The following is a 21,208-nucleotide window of genomic DNA, read 5'->3' as shown; positions in this document are numbered from 1 at the left end:
CACTGCCTTACCCAAGGTCACAAAGATTTACACCTATGTTTACTTCTAAGAGTTTTATGTAGCTTTAGCTCATGTCTTGGCTCCATTCTGGGTTACTTTTTTGAATAAGAATATGCATTTTAACAAGGTCCCAGGTAATTTGCATGCACAATTGAAGCTGAAAACCATTGCCTAAGTCACACCCTGGCAGCACATTACAATCACTTTAAGAGCTTTTAAAATGTATGCATAAGCCTCACCCAGATACAATTCCGCTTAGTCTGAGGTGGCCTTATTTTTTAATGTTTTTAGTTGATTCTAATGTGAAGCGAGGGTTGAGAATTACCATCTTTGCTGACTAACATTTTCTGTAGCCCTCAACTAATTCTTCAGTTTAATGAGGATGTCCACAAAACTATCACTTGCCTCATTGCCTAATCAATGTTTTATGTCTTTAACTTATTTGACAAATGGTATATTTAACATCATTCATACATTCTTTCCATATGGATTTCACCCACATGCTTTTGTTAGGTTGGTTTGTATCCACTGCTTTATATGTGATGCTGAGACTTCTAACAGTGCTACATTAAAATTGGGATCAGCATTCACAGTGCACATAGTACATGAGTATGAACAGGCTTACTGTCTGCGGATATAATACAAATCACACCTTCATTAAGACTAGAGAATGGCAGTAATACCGGGTGATAAGTGTATGAGGGTGGACAAGAGATAGAAATGAGAAGAGGAAGTATAGAACTTCAACAATTTCCTGAGAAAACCAAAGACCTCAGTTGGTCAAGAGCATGGTCTACAATCAGCAACATTTCAGCATCTAGTATCATTTTATCTTTAAGTCATTATTTGTCCTTGGTCTTGCTGGGTTTTGTTTTTATTATTTTCTTAAAGGAGAAGGGTGGGAATGGGTAAAACATTCTGGTCTTCCTTTTGCAAATCTAGAACCACAAAACCAATTACAAATTGGGACTCTTGCCATAAACAAAAATAACTTCAATTTATCAGTGACCTAAATAGAAGAGCTAAAACCAAAAAACTCTTAGAAGAAAATATAGGAGGAAACAATGTATTCTGTGTTTTCTTTTTTTGTGTGGGGGGGAGCGGGGGACGGAGTTTCACTCTTGTCACCCAGGCTGGAGTGCAGTAGTGCAATCTTGGCTCACTGCAACCTCTGCCTCCCGGGTTCAAATGATTCTCCTGCCTCAGCCTCCCAAGTAGCTGGGATTACAGGCATGCACCACCAGACCCAGCTAATTTTGTAGTTTTAGTAGAAATAGGGTTTCACTATGTTGGCCAGGCTGGTCTCAAACTCTGACCTCAGGTGATCCACTCACCTCAGCCTCCAATTTTGTATTTTTAGTAGAAACAGGGTTTCACTATGTTGGTCAGGCTGGTCTTAAACTCTGACCTCAGGTGATCCACCCGCCTCAGCCTCCCGGAAGTGCTGCAATTACGGGTGTGAGCCACAGCGCCCAGCTTAGCAATGTTTTCTTAGCTGCAATACCAAAAGCACAAGCAACAAAAGAAAAATAGAAAAAGACTTCATGCTCCAAAGGTATACAAATGGCCGATAACATATGAAAAGATTCTCATCATCAAGTCATTATGGGAATGCAAATCAAAACCACAATGAGGCCTGGTGCTGCTCACACCTATAATGCCAGCAGTTTGGGAGGCCAAGGCAGGTAGATCACCTGAGGTCAGGAGTTCGAGACCAGCCTGGCCAGCAAGGTGAAACCCCATCTCTACTAAAAATACAAAAATCAGCTGGGCATGGTGGCGCATGCCTGTAGTCCCAGCTACTCAGGAGGCCGAGGTAGAAGAATCATTTGAACCCAGGAGGCAAAGGTTGCAGTGAGCTGAGATCACACCACTGCACTCCAGCCTGGGCAACAGAGCGAGACTCTTGTCTCAAAAACAAGAAAACAAAAAAACTCACAATGAGATCCCACTTCACACCTACCACGATGGCAGTAATTTAAAAACAAAAACAAAAACCAAAAAAAAACGGGGACGGGAAGTGGAGGAGGAATGAAGTGTTGGCAAGATGTAGAGAAACTGGAACCCAAACAACACTGGTGGGAATGTAAAATGGTGCAGCCACTATGGAAAACAGTTCAGCAGTTCCGTAAAAAGTTAACAACGGAATCATCATTATGAGCCAGCAATTCCACTCCTACATATATCCTCAAAAGAAAAAAAATTTGAAAGGAAAATAAATCTAGGACCCCAAAATTACTAAGCTAAAGGGAAAGTCAACCAGGGGAACTGCTTAGGGCAAACCTGCCTCCCATTCAAGTCACCCCTCTGCTCACTGAGATTAGATGCATATCTGATGGCCTGCTTTGGAGAGACTAATCAGAAACTCAAAAGAATGCAACCATTTGTCTCTCACCTACCTGTGACCTGGAAGCCCCCTCCCTGCTTGAGTTGTCCCACCTTTCTAGATGGAACCAAACCAACATACATCTTACATATATTGATGGATGTCTCATGTCTTCCCTAAAATGTATAAAACCAAGGTGTGCCCCAACCACCTTGGGCACATGTCAGGACCCTCTGAAGCTGCGTCACGGGCACATCCTCAACCTTGGCAGAATAAACTTTCTAAATTAACTGAGATCTGTCTCAGATTTTTCAGGTTCCCAAACTGAAAACAGAAACTCCAACTTGTAGGCCAATATTCATTGCAACATTGTTCACAATAGGAAAATGGTGAAAAGGGTCCATCAACAGATGAATAAAATGTGGCATAAACATACAGTGGAATATCATATATCAGCCATAAAAAGGAATGAGATTACACGGTACAAAATGGATGGACCTTGAAAACATAAGTCAAAGAAGCCAGACACAAAAGGCCACATATTAAATGATTCCAGTTATATAAAATGTCCAGAATAAGTAAATCCATAGAGAGGCAGAAAACAGATTTTGCGATTGCCAGGGGCTTGGGTGAGGAGGGAATAGGGATTGAATGCTTAATGGCTACAAGGTGTCCTTTTGGGGTGATAAGGAAGTTCTGAAGGCTGGTGATGGTTATACAACATTATGAATATACTTAATGACACTGAATTGTACCCTTTAAAATGGTTACAATGGTAAATTTTATGATATGTATACTTTACCACAGTTAAAAAAAAAAAAAACAAAAAACCCCCATACGGGTCAAGCCTATCTCACTAACCTTGTGGCAGGAAGTAGACCAGCAGGGAATGTTTCCCTTTTTACAGTTTCCCAAAGGGGTTCATATTTATGCTTAGTTCCTTCTACACTCTTCAACGAGCAGCCATGTCACTAATTCCCTTAGAAAGGGATGAACAGTGGAGAAGAAATGTGTAACCTCCAACATTTTCCTCCTTCTGGGATTGTAGTGGTCACACTACAATCTGGGATTAAGATGGTCACAAATTATTTGACATTCTTCCCAACAAGCAGTGGGTCTTCAACCACTCCTCTTATATTTGGGTGAGCTAAGACTGCCTGGCCAATAGAATACTGGAGATATGACACTGGGCCAGTTTGGGACCCAGAATTTAAAAAAAAACAGCACTTTTCATTTTTCTTAAAACACTTATTTTTGAAACCCACCGGCCATGTTGTAAGGAAGCACAGCAGCCCTATTGGGAAGTCCATGTGGAAAGGAACTGAGACCCTGAGTGCACTCCCCGATAAAAGCATGCACTAATTTAACACCCATGTGCATAATAAGCCCTCCTGAAAGTAAATTCTCCAGACTCAGTCAGGTTGGTCCAACTGTATTCACCAAGCCCTGCCAAAATTGCTCACTCATGAACAAAATGATGATTCTGTTCTAAGCCACCAAGCTGTGGTGTAGTTTGTAATAAAGCATTAGATAACCACAACACAGTGGAAATTCCCTCCCCTCTCTATAAAATATAAGGAATAGAAAATGTGTCTGAAACACCTTCGTAAAAAAATCTGGCTTGAATACCCAACTGTCTACTATATATCCCATTAAAGAATTAGGCTCCTACACTCAGCTTTGGTCTTTGAGGGAAACTACTGACAATTCCTGTATGTGTCTAGCCTTGTCTAAGCACAAAGTGGCAAGCAAGACAGTCGACTGGAAGTCAGAAATACTCATGTTATCAGGCATAGGCTGGAATTACAAATTGAGGGTGTGCTTCACCACTGTCCAAGCTTACAGGAAATCTCAGTTTTGTTCTATGAGATCTTACCCAAGCGAAAATGCTGGGAGGGGTGCTTTTCCTCTACTTCTGAAAGGGCTGACCATGAAGTGTAGTTCGGATGGGCTGGCAGGTGCCACTTCTACTGGCAAGAAAAGGCAGACCCAGCTGAGGCAAATGATGGCTGGAAAGACAAACTCTCTCTCACACCTCAGCCCATGTAACAAAGGTGCCGATTTTATTTTTTTAAAACCGCTTCCGGGAATCAAAGGCTAGCAGTAACTCGTTTCTCTCTGTACATTTCTCTCTTTTGGTAGAAAACAATTACCTGGGCAAGTCCCCTCCCCCATGCCCCCCACACTGGTCATTACAATTAAAATAAAAACATGCTGTAGTATTTCCCATCTTAAAAAAAAAAAAAAAAAACAAAGGCAAAATTCTACACCACCACAGCACCCTCCCCACCGCTACGGCCCCATTTCTCTCTCTTCCAAACTGTGCCTCCTGCCAGTCCGCTCTAACCACTATTGTACCCACCACTCTAAACCGCTATAGTCATAGTCACGAGGGTCCTTCCTTTACTAAACGCAAAGGGTTAACTCAATCCATGATGAGAACTTGAGGCAGCAGTGTATTGAACCACTCTCCTTCTTAGTAAGTTTCATCACCCGCTTTCAGGACCTCTCTTAGCTCTCACCTTATGACCTATCTGTTCCTCTCCTTTGCAGCTCTCCACTCGCCTCAACATCTTCACTTAAATGTTCCATCAAGTACATTCAACTTAACATGTCAACACCAAAATCCTGATTTCCACTCCTTTTCCTGTCTACCTTGTTTGCCTTGACTCCTCTCTTGCTCTAAACTTCACACCTCTATTATCAGTCCATCCTGTTGGCTCTACCTTCAAAATATACCCCAAATCCAACTTCTTACCACCTCCACTTGCCACAAGTCCAAGTCCTTGTGATCTCTCACTAGATTATAACCTCCGAAAAGCCTTCCTGCTTTCACCCTGGTTCCTGTAGTGCAGTGGTGTTCATTAGTTGTTTCATTAGTTGTTCAACCTAGGAACTTGTTAGACATGCAAAATTTTCCCCAATTCCCTATTAATCACAAACTCTGGCGGTGGGTCATAAAGATTTGTGTATTACCAAGTCCTCCGTGTCAAATACCTGAACCCCCCCACCTCTCTCCTATTTCCTACCCCGTTTCCCCCCTCCCTTGTTCATCTTGCCCAGCCACACTGGATTCCTTGTGTTCTACAAACACACTGAGAAACAAAAGTTTTTATCTGAGGAATGCAAACCCCTTTAAATTAATCAGGATCAGAGAGGTATTTAAAATGTGACATCAGTCACGTCTCATTCCCTCTTGAGCTAAATAATTACCTCTTGAAGCAACTTACTATGTGGGCTCTGGACTGACACCAAGTAGCCATTAAGATGTACAGTAGATGCCATAACTTTTACCCTATGTTCAACAGTGTACAGCCTGGCTAATCAATGTTATCTCTGGAAACCAATGAGAATACCTGTCAAAACTTTTATCAGCCCACTCCTTGTTCCCCTTTGCCTTTAAAAACCTGCTTGAACCAAACAGAGTACTCCCCAAGGCAACTTGAAATGGGTCCCTGGCAGTTGTTCTCACTTTGGCTCAAGTAAACTCTTTTGAAATTGTATTTTGTGCCTCAGCTTCTTCCCTTTAGGTTGACATACACTCAAGGACACTATTCTGGGCCTTTTCATTAGTTCTCCTCCTACCTGGAAAAGTTGTTCACCGCTCCAGATACTCGTGTCTGTTCAAATGTCACCTCCTCAATGAGTTGAGGCTTTCTCTGACTACCTTATATAAAATAAGACCACCACCTTCCTGACCTAGTCTCCTTACTATGCAGAATTTTTCACCAAAGCACTGATTTTGATTACCTGGCAAGCAATCTGGATGTTTTGCTATCTGCCTACATTCTACTATGTAAGCCCCACGTGGACAGAATCTTGTTTTATTTGCTGGTATACTCTGAGCAATTGGAAAAGAACCTGGCACTCAGTAGATGTTCAATAATTTGACTTTCTGACATAATAGTTGCCTATGAGAAAAGATACAGACAAGTTGAAGAGGAACAACTGGTGTTACTTAGGTAACTGCCAAGACAATTTTAGAGCAGAAAAATAAAAACAAAACAAAACGCTACAAGGTGAAGGGGAGGAGCAAAATGCAGCAATTGACAGTAAAGGCTAAGTATGAACAGTTAAGGGTTAACGAAACACTGGATCAGCAAAGTTTAGGGCGCCTTCAGAACTGAGCCCAGAAAGAATGGTAGGCTTTATAGGAGCCAAAGTAGATAAATACCATGTGCAACACCAGAGAGAAGGGTAGATACACGAAGTACAGAAGTGTGTTCATTGCATACAGCATCACCTTAAAGAATAGTTAAGAGATGGTCTAGTGAGACTGGAAAAAGCTGATAAAACTTTAAATAGACTTCTCTAATGTAAGACTTCCTGTTGACTGTTAACATGTTTAATAGTAATCTCTAAGAGAAGAAGTACAATATGGAGTATTTCCCTGCATTAATCACATAGCCTTTTTTTTGTTAATCAGGTGGATGTCATTGTACACATGGCTTAGCTTCACTTTTGTCACTAGCATATTGTTATCCATCGTTATATTTTGTTATGATATGCCTATTAAATTAACATAGTAAGAATAAAAGACTCTTTTCATTATCATATTTAAACCAAGTCTGAAACTCAAGATTCTAATACACACAGAGGTCAGGTGTCATTCATCTGATTTTTCAGTACTTGCTACACTTTGTTTAGGATATCACAAATAGTATAATTACGAAATAAAATCCTGAAATGACATCTTCACTACTCCATTCTTTATTCAATTTGTACTAAATATTATCACTCAATATGAGAACAGTTTAAGCCTACAGTATTTTAAACATCCTTTTAGTGCTGATAAGAATTTTAAGTATTTTGAGCCCCTTAAGATGTAGATATTTATCTTTAGACTTAGACCTAAAGGTAAACATATTAAAAACGAAAACCATACCACTGCAGCAGCTTGAAGGTACTTCAGAGCTTCTCGCCCAGTCCAGTGCACCTATAAGCCTCACCAGTACATGTATAATAAAGAAATCATGACGCCTCAATGTCACATAACTAGTCAAGTACCAAGATCAAAAGTGGAGCTCAAGTCACCTACCTTCCCAGTGTGCTATCTTTTTATCACACCACAAAAGACCATGTGACATTTTAATTGGAAAACCTGAAAAATAAAGAATGTAAAATGTGACAAAATCTGGGGTAAATCAACTTCAATAGCCTTTAAAACACATGGTTAGCAAAAGTTAAAGACATTTTTTTTTCTTTCTACAAAAGAGGCAAGACAAATCAAATGTAAAAGCTAGAGATTTATTGTTATTTTGTGATTAATAAATTGTCAAATTAGTTATGACACTATCCCACACTGAATACCACATTCGCCAGTACAGAAGTTTTTAAACCAGACTGAGGCATCAAGCAGAAAGAGCAAAGACACATGAACACCCTTCTCAACAATCTCTACTCATGCCTCCACCATAACCTTTGTACTCGTTTTCCTCCTGGGGAAAGTGTCAGAACAGTGCATGGACTGGTGGGTAACCTGGCCTCTTAACCTTTTTTAATAGCAAGCAACGTACAGAAGTAATGGAATCAACTTGTATTTCCCTTGATTTTATTGGTCTGAATTCATTTTAGGTTACTTTAACATTTTAATTTCCTGTAACTGTACATGAGAGAATATAATCACCTAAGAGAATACTGAACCAGAGTCAGCCAAATGTATTACTGACCCTAAACTCTGTTTTAATTGGTCCTAAAGGAATGTACCACCCCAACAGTTTGGGAGTTAGGCAAACAGAATTCTTTGGGGAGGGAAGAAAAAGGCTATAAAATAGCCAAATGTACTCAACATCATTAAAACGGCTCTTTGTTTCTCACCCCTGAATGATACTTCTTTACTATACTATATGCACAGAAATCCTAACAGAATCTTGGTTGCCAGTATTATTTAAGCTGGCCCCATCCAGGATAGATTCCACTGCCCCCCCCCCCACCCCGTCCCCCTTTCTGAGGCTCTGAAAAGCACAATATTTAACTATTTCTTAACAGAACTACCAAAACACTCCAGAAACAATTGGCTCACAACTCATTTTAAATTCGTGTATTGCCTGTGCATGAGAAAACAGATAAACCCAAAAGAGAGTTCTATTTTTATATGGCGATTAAAAATAACTGAAACATTTAGACACTTTTTCAGTGAAAGCAACATTTCAATTACAAATTTTAATGCCTGTTAAACTACCTATGGGAGAAGCTGAAAAGTCCTAGGCAAATGCACTTTGGGGTATACTACAGTGTTCCTTCAGTCTGCACAAAGATTAAGGTAATTTACAGTCAATCTGTGAATGAATGTTGAGACAATGTTACATTATGTGTCTGTACAATTAATTGTCCTTAAAGAGATAACCAGAATCAGTTTTTCTACTATATTTTCAACAAACCTGACTAACCGGCACTTTTGCTGGGAGATGTTTGTCAAAGATGCTGTAAGATTCTATACAATTAGGAAATACTCGGCTTTAAGAGTATTTTCCTATCTTCACTTTTTTGGTTACAGGTGTTTTGCTCAGATAGCCTATTGCAGTATGTTTCTAGAAATGCAGTCCCATATGTGCATACTCTATATGTATACAAATAAAGCAAAATTATCAGTAGTATAAATCTTACAGCATTTTGTTTGCAAAAATGCATGCCAAAGTCACAATAAGCAATATTGTACCACAAATTAGAGTGCAAATGATTTGCTTCTTTTTAACGCTTTTATTCTACATAAATTACTACCATAGGCTAATGTTTAAAAAGCAAATAAATTGGACAGATGCAGGACAAAATCTGGTCACCCAACTATAAAAGGTGATGTTTTTAAAAAATTACAATAAATGCAGAAGTGATGCATGCAGTAGCCTTAAATGAAAAGCACTGATTCCCACTGTTCCAGAAAAGAAAAATACAGAAAAACCCACACATCTTACTGTACTCCACCTTAAAATGCATCATATTGGGTTTGTTTATAACAGCACAGAATTCCAAGAGTCAAAATGAAATAAAGCGGGTATTTTAAAGTTTAAGAGCCGTTATCAAAAATAAATTACATTTTTTCAAGATACAGAAATGCTGCTATGATGGCTGGGAGCCCAGTAACCTTTCAATAGCTGCATTGATATCACCTCCTGTGGCTATTAGAGCTTGCAAGTTTGCTTCACGGTTCAAAAATCCCATTGCACTGAGTTGTTCCAGTTGTTGTTGAAATCTGACTTCTGGATTCTGTAGCTATTAAAGACAAAAAAAATTAATCCAACTCTAAAGGAAGCCAGTCCATGCCACACCTGACTGACTTTTAAAATTTTTTAATTGCTTTTTTATAACATATGCTGATCTACTGAGCTTCAAAAACACTGCCCACCTCTTGAAACATACCCAACATATTTAAAAGTCCATTAGCACTTTATTTTAAATAGTCTAGTTTATACCTAATCACGTCAAATAGATCACGACTCTACTTTGGTGGGGAAGGGGGGGAAGCTTAATAAACATCAACCATTATTTTAGAGGATCATGTACGTGCAGAAAAATTTGAACACACATATATATATACAAATAGTTCAGAATTAGATGATTTGTGTAGCTACTGACCAATTGAGTAACTTATAAAAGCCGGTATCCTCATGTATGAAATTCTAAAGTTTCAATGATTCTTTGAATGAATGTGAGTTTAACTTGCACACTGGACAGTCAATTCTTAGAAAAGAGTTTCAGTTTCAGGCCCAAAATTATACTCTTAATTCTGACAATTCAGCAGCATCAAATCTTTTCTTCAGAAATGAAGTTAAAAAAAAAAAAAAAAAAAACCCCACATAAATCACATAAATGACCAATCAATCCTAGGCCTACTTGGTAATTTGGAGGTAAGTTAACTTATGTAACAATTAATTCTAATACTCCAAATCCTTCTTTCTTATTTATTCCATGAATACTTACTGAGTACCTACCATGAGCCAGAAACTATACTACGCTAGTTGATCAGGAATACAGATATGTATAAGACAGAACACTACTCTGTTTATTGTATTTAGTAAGGCCTGAAAACAGAAAGCAGGCCAGGCACAGTGGCTCACGCCTGTAATCCCAGCACTTTGGGAGGTGGCTAAGGCGGGTGGGATAGCTTGAGCTCAGGAGTTTGAGACCAACCTGGGCAACATGGCGAAACCCCATCTCTACAAAAAATACAAAAATTAGCCAGGTGTGGTGGTCTGCGCCTGTAGTCCCAGCTACTCCGGAGGCTAAGGTGCAAGGATTGCTGGAGGCCAGGAGGTGCAGGATGCAGTGAGCTGTGATGGCACCCAGCCTAGGCAGTCTGTCAAAAGGGGAAAGGGTATGGGAAAAAAAAAGGAAAAAGGAAAGGCAAAGAGGGGAAAGGGGTGAAAGAGGGGAAAGGGGAAAAAGGGGAAAAGAGAAAGGGGAAAGGGGAAGAGGAAAGAGAAAAGGGAAAGGGTAAGAGGAAAGAGAAAAGGGAAAGGGGAAGAGGAAAGAAGAAAGGTAAAGGGGAAAGTGGAAAGGGAAAGAAAAGAAAAAAGAAAAGAAACCCAGAAAAGAAAACAGAAAGCACCTAACAGACCTTGAGACATTAAGAAGTTTGGGGACAACCTAATAAAACAGGCTTGAACTGGCAATCATCTTTATATAATGGCACATTATTAGTAAAGCCAATGTATGTTTGTAGATGCAAGCACATTACTGGGGGTCCATATTCTTTAGCCATATTACGAGATTAGATAGATAGATAGATAGATAGATAGATAGATAGATAGATAGATAGACAGATAGATAGATAGATTAGATTAGATAGATTAGATAGATAGATAGATAGATAGATAGATAGATAGATAGATAGATATGTATGTAACAAGCTACCACAGGAGATGGTGTAATGGGTGGAGTAAGGTAGTCAGGACTTTTTTCCAGTCAAAAGACAGACTAGAATACAGTTGTCCTGGAAGTACTTGAGATAATCAAGTTTCCATTCCTCCCTAAGAACTTTTTTAAAGCAAAACCTATTTCAAATGATTTTCAAATAGAAACTAAAAAAAATAAAATAAAAAATGCATTTTAAAAGGCAATTTCTAAAAAGTGGCAATTTCTAAAAAGTAAGACTTTAGGTTGTAGCATGTCTTCTCTACAACTGTAACAATGTTCCTTTAGTGTCTCAGAGAGCACCAAAGTCAACAACTTTTGTAATGCCTGTTTTCTTACTCAATATCCTTAAGACCGTATTTTTCATTAACCTAAACACCTAAGAACTACTGCTTTCCTTTTTCCTTCTTTTTGGAAATTTCTAAATTTCCAACATTAAGGAATACAAAACTTGAATGGAAAAGAACTGATACCTGAGGATTTACTCCAGCAAGAGCCTGTAGCATCTGTTGAATAAACTGCTGATGTCCAGGTTCAGTGGTTCCTGCTGTGGGGCTTGTGTTTTCACTAGGTGTGGCGTTAGATCCATTGGTTCCTGAAGAGCCTCCAGTGCTTCCTAATGCCCCCAAGCCAGGAGTAAACCTAGAGAAAGCACAAAAAGGAAATCTCCTAAGGTCCTGCAAAAGCAGAGGCCAGTCCATAAATCGGTTACATTTTAATATAATTAAGCTAAGCTATTTTCTTAAAATAAGCCCTTTTGGCCTGGTGCAGTGGCTCATTTTGGGAGACTGATGATCCCAGCAGCCCAGGAATTTGAGATCAGCCTAGGCAACATTGTGAGACTTCATCTCTACAAAAAATAAAAACAAAATTAGCTGGGTGTGGTGGTGCACACCTGTAGTATCTGTTACTTGGCAGGCTGAGGTAGGAGGATTGCTTGAGCCCAGGAGGTAGAGACTGAAGTAAGCCGAAATTGCACCACTGCACTCCAATCTGGTCGACAGAGTGAGACTCTATCTCTAAAAAGAATTTTAAAAATAATAATAATGTTTAACTTTGAAAACCCTGACTTAAAAACAATCATGGCCAGGCACTGTGTCCCAGCTACTGGGAAGAATGAGGTGGGAGGATCACCTGAGCCTAGAAGTTCAAGTTCAGCCAGGGTAAAACAGCAAAAATCCAACTCCTAAATAAAAAAAAAAAGCGGGGGGACGAGATGGGGGACCAGGTGCCGCGGCTCATGCCTCTGATCCCACTTTAGCAGGCCGAATCGCTTAAGCCCAGAAGTTTGAGACCAGCCTGGGCAACATGACAAAATCCCATCTCTAAAAACAACAAAAATGCATACATACATACAAACATATATAAATAAACAAATTAGCTGGGTGTGGTGGTGCACACCTGTAGTCCCAGCTACTCAAGAGGCCGAGGTGAGAGAATCCCTTGAGCCTGAGAGGTAGAGGCTGTAGTGAGCCATGACTGCACCACCACACTCACAGCCTAGGTGACAGGGCAAGACCCTGTCTCCCCCACAACCAAAAAAAAAAAAAGGCAGAATCCTACTAAATCTGAAATTCTCAGAGAAAGTAACCATTATGCACTTTCATCATCTTCCCCAAATAAGCCTACCCTGGGATGAGGCCCGGGGCTTCCGTTGCTAATGTCTGTAAACCCTGTTGAATCTGTAACAAGGCCTGCATTGCTCTAGGGTTTGACATTGCTGATAGTGTATCAGGATTCTGCATCTAAGGAAGAAAGAAACTAGTGGTTACAAAGGAATTAAAATCAGTGAAGGTAAATTTTTAAATCTTTGTTATGCTTCCGGAGAAAATCTAAAACCTTACACCTGGACACTGGTAATCCATAATTTCTTTCCCAAAATAAACACAAGTGTCTCCTCTTTGACAGCAAACCTAGTGTGCAAATCATTACTTGACCTCCTCCGAAGTCCATCATGAAAGCCATTTTCATAATGGAAGAAAATCAGGAGCTACTTTGGAAGCCACAACTATTTCCTTTCTCCAACAGAAGATGAAGTATTATTTCTAAGAGACAACCTCCAAATGCACAATTCTTACGACATGGTAATATGGTAAAAGCCACATATTCCACCTAACCAAGTGTTACCTGTTACTGATATAACAATTTTACCAGTAAGGTACACTCTAAAACAACAGTTCCAAATTTGACGTTAATACATGTATGCTGAGTTTAGCTTTACTACTTCCAAATATACACCACCTGACTAACCAAAGATAGGCTTACATCATTACAATAGATCAAGGACACCAACCTTGGAAAATGGTTTACAGGCCTGAGAGTCATCTGCATAATATATGAAGCCCTAGAACTACCAGTTTCAAAACACCAAGACTAACTTCTCTTTTGTCGTTTTAAATAATAAAATACCATGGCAATCTCAAGTACTTGTTTATAATATAACCTTCCTTATATGACAACACTGACCATTTAAATCTAATCCCAAGTTTGAGGAAATGAGATCTACCCGTAGAAAAAAAAAAAATTCGATTAATTTGGAAGAAAACAGCCTGTAAAACAGAATAGGGTAGCTCTTTCCTGTTACTCAAAATTAGTTAAACCATAAAGCGTAACATGACACAAGGAAGCACTTCAAAGTTAGTACAGTGAAAGGAAATGGTTTATGGTATTAACAAAGCATTCAAAATCCTAGGTCCTAAAAAGCAAAAACAAAATGGTTCTTTCCTCAGAATTTGTTTAAGAAACATAAGCAAAAGGTCGGCAACGAAATGGGACTCAGTTAAGATCAAGCTGAATTCTCTAAGAATTGACAGCATTATTGGTCTCTATTCTATGTTTTGCTATCAGCCAGAGAAGAGCAAGGAAAATGTATATCATCAAATTTTTTCAAGCAAATCATTACCCAAGACAGCTAACATCTTGTCTTACTCACTTGTTGGAGGAAAGTTGGGAGCTGTTGTCTCATTTGTTCTTGAAGCTGAGGATTTCCAGCAAATAGGGGATTATTCAGCATCATCTATGGGGCAAGTGTTCAAACAATTTTAACTGGAAATATCTGAAACAAGTAATGTACCTTGTTTTATTCTATCTTCCCCCAGGTGCCTAAACTGGCACTTAAAAGAGAGGAAGGTAGAACATAAATAAAAAAGGAAAAGGGAAGATACTGTCCACAAGAGGGATCTCCAGAAGAATAAAAACAAAAACAAGGCATCTTTTCTCTCAATGAGAATGGTGGTTATGATAATGACATGCAATATCCTAAAAAATAAAAGGAATCATTTTCTTAGGCTTTTCCTTGAACAAAGGTGAACATTTGCCATTGAAAGAAAAATGGGAGTAACTGGCATTCATGAAGATATATTTTCTACTACACTGACAGAATAAACATAAACGTCAATACATGAAACTATGTAACATGGCTTGCTTAGAAACCTCGACACACAAGTGGCAGGCACAGAGAAAATCCAGATCTGAAAAGGACCACTACATCTACCTGCCTACTACAAAACAGCTAATATTAGGTCCAAAAAAATAACACCACAAAACAGCAACCAACTTGCCAGAGAAATGGAGCTGCTAGGTGAAAATCAGCCAGGCCTAGCACCAACAGTCCTCTGGGGAAAGTATTTAAATGATTTAAGACCTAAAATATGTAAATCCATTTGAGAACACCAAGATTAGCATCTGGATTTCACCTCACTACCACCAGAGATGAGAAAAGTGGCATCTCCTAACCTTCAAATAAACGTTAAGAATTTAAAAATCAGGATCAATATTAGTATGATGTCATATACCTAAAAGTAAGATTAAAATACACAATCAGCATAACCAGAAACTAATAAATTCTTGTAGCTTCAAAAGACACATTTTATATCATTTTCTCCAGATGGAGTAAAAAAGTCAACTAACAAGGATTTACTGACAGCCTATTTACCTATCCAAAGTCTGGGGAGGAAATGATCCTCACCATAATAGTTAACTGTATTTAAGAGCAATGTAAATGCCGGTAGAGTAAATTCACCCCAATTCTTGCAAAGTGATCTTTTAGTTAATTTCAATACAATAACCAAAGCAGATGTCAGACAACCTTTCAGGAATATACAGTATTTATTTCAAAGTGACCAATAAGTTCACAGTAAGTAAACTAATATCAGCTTAAGGTCAACAAACCTGCTTCTTTATTGGTTCCAGTCAAATACTTCTTTATTATGAACATATTAACGAGGTTAGCACACATATCTTTTGGAATTTACTTCATTTAATATTTAAAAAGCATGTCATCTTAAATGTATTTATTCGCAGATAATCATCTCATTTGATTAGGATATTTCTTATAACTTACCTGAGTGCTTATACTACAAGATTTTACACTCAAGACTCTTTTTAAATATTTAAAAATCAAAAGAATAGAAAAGACTCTTTTTAAATATTTAAAAATCAAAAGAATAGAAAACAACACAGATTTTAATCTGCAGATAACAAGAACACTGTAATGGTTTCTAAACTATCTGTAATAAAAGACCTGCCAATCTAGTATTAGCAACATTGTGCTTTAGAGTAAAAAAATAGTATGTGAGTGCTCAAGTCACTTTACTAATGTAAGATTATTACAAATTGCTAGGCATGTGCTTGTTAAAGTCAAATTTTGAAAGCAAGATGCACATTCAGTATTAGCCATATACACACTTAAAATGGCTTATTATGGTAAATTGAGGCATTTAATACTAACAACTCAGTCTGATAAGTTTCATATGCATAAATTAATCTTCCATAAAATGTACCTCCAATATACAGAATGACAGACACAAAAATTCTTCTTAAAATTCGTTATTTCCAATTTCACAAATTTGGTGTGGGCATAAGTTATTACTGAGAATTATACGTCAAAGATACTTGAATCAATATAGTTCTAGAATTTAGAAAATAAAAACCATTCATTTGACTTAAAGCTTTTAAAATGTAAGGGATGGGATTAACTATGAAGTCCTCCAAATTCCTGACGCACTACAGAAGCCGTTTTTAACAAACAGCAAATATAAACTACAGATGATCAAGGTTTATTTCACATTCTCCGTGGTTTTTCAAGCCCTATGGTAAGGAACCTAGACAGTACCTAGAGAACTTGAGGGGGAAGGAGTTATCAGATGCAATTATCTCAAAATGTCTAAGGATGGGGCCCAAGTGTCAGTACTGTCTATAAAGCTTCCCAAGTGATCCTGAATGTTCAGCCAGCATTGAGATCCCCTAATTTTCTTAGCTGTGGTCTCTTTAGAAACAAATTAGAAAAAGGAATACATTAATAAGGGACCAGTATACGATCTTCAGCAGGGAAATCAATAGTTGAAAGAATGAGAACATTGTTCTGACAAATCCCCATCTTTAATAAATGACTTCGTACTATTTTACAACTGCCATTTTGAGTGTGACTATTATAATCTGAGTGATCTACTAAATAAAAGTATTTCAAACGTATTAACATTGCTCTTAATTGCTTTCAAGATTTACAATTAAGTAGTTTATCTTCAAAAGAGTGGGCATTCCATAACTTTGTACTTGTCACCTAACTCAACATACGTAGAAACAAAGGAAACCTGCACTTCTTTCTAGTCAATGAATGGCAGAGATAAAGATGTTTTGTATTAATTTACGACAAAGAAATACATGGTCTAAAAAACTGGAGACACAGTTTACTTTTCTAGTGTGTTAAGATATCATACACAACACAAATGTGCCAAAAATCACAATTACTAGATTAGGTTATTTTAATTCACACTGCACAGTCCTTTTCAATACAATTACAAACTCACCTGCGCAGCAAGGTCAGGATTCTGGCTTAGTGACTGCATCATGCTTCTCATGTAGGGAGCAGACAACATGTTTTGCATAAGTTGTGGGTTTTCAGTTATTTGTTGCAACAAGCTCTGCATTCCTGGTGTGTTGAACATACTAGCTGAAAGTTTGTTTTAAAAAAAGACATATTAAGGAAAAATACACAAAAGTTAAAGCTTTAATTTTACCAGGTACAAATGATTATACATATTATGTATCAATTGAACTATGAAAGAACTTTAAAACTAAAAGATCTCTAAAAGTACATGCCCAACATATACCAGGAAAAGAGGACTTACGAGTTTAAACATTCTGGTTGTATTTACAGTAAAATCTTGTCTAATGGAGGACTTCTGAAGTCAACTTAAGGCAAAAATTAGATACGGTCAAAATTACTGCTGAAAAATTCCATACAGTGAAAAAGACGGAGCCAACTTTTCCTCCAGGACTGCGAAGGATTAATTAGAATCATATTTGGCACTCAATATCGCTTACCCTTATGAAAGAAGGAAGCCTTCATGTCCAAAGGAACAAAAGATTTATGCCTCCACCCATTTTCACTGTGTACTGCCACTCACTAAGTAAAATAGTAGGCACATTTAACATTTGAAACCACAGGTAACAGTGACTCCCAGCAGTATCAGGAGCCTGACTACCTGGGTTCAAATCTAACCTAACCCCTGTGATCTTGGGCAAGTTATTTAGTGTCCTCATGTTCAGCGTTCCCCATGTGTAAAATGGAGAAAGCGGTATCTACTTCATAGGGTGGTTGTAAGAAATTAATGTATAAAGCACTTGTTATGATTATTGTTTTTCCTTTAATTGCCAAGGGCTACAGCTGAATTTATGTGAATTCCACATCTGATGACAACTGCATATTCAGGCAAATTTTCTTTGAAAACTAAGTTAATTTGCTTGACTTACACCTAGATTTTCAACTGCCAACTAGATACACTCAAACTCAAATATATTCTCAAACTTACTATGCCAAGTCAACTCATCAGGTTTTTCATCTCTCTTCTGCTATTCCATCCAGTGTAGTTATATCAGGATTAAGACATCTAACTCCTCTTGCGTATCTTTCTAGTTTATTATAATTCTACTGTTTTTAATAGTTCTTGTTTTTCCTATTTTCTCATGTTGTAAATTTTAACGTAGGTTTTTTCACATCCTAGAGTCCAACCTTGGAGATACTGTGGGTTTGGTTCCAGACTGCTGTGCAATAAAGCAAGTCACACACTTTTGGTTTCCCAGCCCACACACAAGTTGTTTGCATGACATTGTAGTCTATTAAGTATGCCACAGCCTTCTGTCTAAAAAACACTCTGCACACAAATTTAAAAATACTTTATTGCCAAAAGTTGCTATCAGTGAGTCAGTTGGTGGTCGCTAAAGGTTGAGGTGGCTGTGGTAACTTCTTAAAATAAGACAACAATGAAGTTTGCCACATCAGGAAAACTTTGTTGCATTCTATGCTGTTTGACAGCATTTACCACAGAACTTTCAAAATTGGAACCAATCCTCTCAAACCCTGTCACTGCTTTATCAACTAAGTTTATAAAACATTCTGAATTTTTTGTTGTCATTTCAACAATGTTCACAGCATCTTCACTTAGAGTAGACTCTATCTCAAGAAACCACTCTTTGCTCATCTACAAAAAGCAACTCATCTGTTCAAGTTTTTTCATGACATTGTAGCAACGCAGTCAGTGTTCAGGCTCCACCTCTTCTTTTCATTTTGAACTGAGATGGAGTCTCGCTTTTGTTACCCAGGCTGGAGTGAGGGGAGTGGCACGAACTCAGCTCACTGCTGCCTCCAATTCCTAGGTTCAAGGGATCCTCCTGCCCAAACCTTCCAAAGTGCCGTGACTACAGGTATAAACCAATACATCTGGCAGGCTCCACTTTACATTCTAGTTCTCTTGCTATTTCCACTACTTCTACAGTCCCCTCCTCCACTGAAGTCTTGAACTCCTCAAAGGCATCCATTAGGGATAAACTTCTTCCAAACTCCTATTCATGTTGATATTTTGACATCCTCTCCACGAATTAGGAATGTTCTTAATGACACTGAGAATGGTGAATCCTTTCCAGAAGGTTTTCAATTTACTTTGCCCAAATCCATTAGAGGACTCATTATCTAAGGCAGCTATAGTCTTATGAAACATATTTCTTAAATAAGACTTGAAATTGCTCCTTGATCCATGGGCTGTATGCAGAATGAATGCTGTGTTAGTTAGCAGGCTTTTTATAAAAACAACATTAATCTCCTTGTACATCTCCATCAAAGCTCTTGCGTGACTGCATGCACTATCAATGAGCAGTAATATTTTGAAAGGAATCTTTTCCTTAGCAATGTCTCACCAGTAGACTTAAAATATTAAGTAAACCATGCTGTAAACAGATGTGCTGTCATCCAGGCTTTTTTTTTTTTTTTTTTTTTTTTTCCTGTTTATAGAGCACAGGTAGAATAGATCTAGCATAATTTTTAAGGCCCTAGGATTATTGGAATAATAAGAGCACTAGCTTCACCTTAGTCACCAGACACATTAGCCCCTAATAGAGTCAGTCTTCCCTTTGAAGCACTGAAGCTAAGAATTGACTTCTCTATAGAAATGAAAATTCTAGATCTCTTCTTCCAATAGAAGGCTGATTTTCACCTACATTAAAAACTGGTTGTTTCATGTAGCCACATTCCTCGATGATCTTAGCTAGATCTTCGGGATAACTTGCTGCAGCTTCTACAACAGCACCCGCTGCCTCACCTTGTACTTTCATGTTATGGAGATGGCTTCTTTCCTTAAACCTAAGCTAGTCAACTTCAGCTAGTTTCCAACTTTTCTTCTGCAGATTCCTTACCTCTCAGCCTTCATAGAATTAAAGAGTTAAGGCCTTGCTCTAGGTTAGACTTTGGCTTAAGGGAATGGTGTGGCTGGTTTGATTGTCTATCCAGATCACTACAATTTTCTCCACATCAGCAATAAAGTTGTTTCACTTTTTTGTCATTGATGTCTTCACTGGAGTAGCACTTATAATTTTCTTCAAGAACTTTTCCTTCGCATTCACAACTTGGCAGTTTGGTGCAAGAGGCCTAGCTTTTGGCCTATCTTAGCTTCTGATATGCCTCCCTCATTAAACTTAAGATTATTTCTAGCTTTTGATTTAAAGTAAGAGATGCAGGACTCTTTTTTTCTACTTGAATACTTAGAGGCCACTGTAGAGTTATTAACTGACCCAATTTCAATGTTGTGTCTCAGAGAACAGGGAGACCCAAGGAGAGAAAGAGAGAAGTGGAACAGCCAGTCAGCTGAACAGTCAGAACACACACATTTACTGATTAAGTTCGCCAGGTACAAGGTGGTTCCTGGTACCCCAAAACAATTACTAAAGTAACATCAAAGATCACTGATTACAGAATCACCATAACAGAATAATAATGAAAAAGGCTGAAATATTGTGAGAATTATCAAACTGTGACACAGAGACATGAAGTGGGCACATGCTGTTGGAAAAATGGTACCAACAGACTTGCTCAATGCAGGCTCACTGCAAACCTTCAAACTGTGAAAATCACACTATCTGTGAAGCACAACAAAATGAGGTGTGTCTGTATTCTAAGCCAGGCTGGCAAACTACAGCCTGCAGGACAAATCTGGCCTATAACATGTTTCTGCTCAGCCAATGAGTTAAAAATTGCTTTTACGTTTCAAAGCCAGGCGTGGTGGTTCATACCTGTAATTCCAGCACTTTGGGAGGCTGAGGCTGGTGGATCATTTGAGGTCAGGAGTTCAAGACCAGCCTGGCCAACATGGCGAAACCCCATCTCTACTAAAGATACAAAAATTAGCTAGGTGTGGTGGTGCACACCTGTAATTCCAGCTACTGGGGAGGCTGAGAAGGGAGAATCGTTTGAACCCAGGAGAAGAAGGCTGCAGTGAGTCAAGATCATACCAACACACTCCAGCCTGGGCGACAGACTCTGTCTCAAACAAAACAAACCAAAACAATTTTTGGCTGAGCACAGCGGCTCACATCTGTAATCCCAGCACTTTGGGAGGCCGAGGCAGACACATCACCCAAGGACGTGACTTTGAGACCAGCCTGGCCAACATGGTGAAACACTGTCTCTACTAAGAAAAAAATACAAAAAAATTAGCCAGGTGTGGTGCGTGCCTGTAATCCCAGCTACTCTGGAGGCTGAGG

General features: G+C 38.5%; 1 protein-coding gene across 2 annotated transcripts in view; it reads right to left on the bottom strand.

Annotated features, from left to right (window-relative positions):
* Nucleotides 1-7,552: 7,552 nt before the first annotated feature.
* Nucleotides 7,553-21,208, bottom strand: part of UBQLN1 (ubiquilin 1) — a 48,099-nt gene continuing 34,443 nt past the window's right edge. The window contains exons 7-11 of one of the 2 annotated variants that reach the window (XM_011982761.1): nt 16,984-17,126; nt 14,109-14,192; nt 12,806-12,921; nt 11,650-11,818; nt 7,553-9,535 (exon numbers count right to left, since the gene is read on the bottom strand). In XM_011982761.1, coding sequence (XP_011838151.1) covers nt 9,383-9,535; nt 11,650-11,818; nt 12,806-12,921; nt 14,109-14,192; nt 16,984-17,126 — 665 coding nt within the window. In that variant the 3' untranslated portion in view covers nt 7,553-9,382. The remainder of the gene's footprint in view (nt 9,536-11,649; nt 11,819-12,805; nt 12,922-14,108; nt 14,193-16,983; nt 17,127-21,208) is intronic. The other variant, XM_011982762.1, reaches the window with a different exon arrangement.

The sequence above is a fragment of the Mandrillus leucophaeus genome, unplaced genomic scaffold (genome assembly GCF_000951045.1).
Source record: "Mandrillus leucophaeus isolate KB7577 unplaced genomic scaffold, Mleu.le_1.0 Scaffold242, whole genome shotgun sequence".
In the NCBI taxonomy this organism is placed as follows: domain Eukaryota; kingdom Metazoa; phylum Chordata; class Mammalia; order Primates; family Cercopithecidae; genus Mandrillus; species Mandrillus leucophaeus.
Note: the sequence above shows the minus strand (reverse complement) of the source record. Positions and strands in the feature narration are given on the sequence as shown.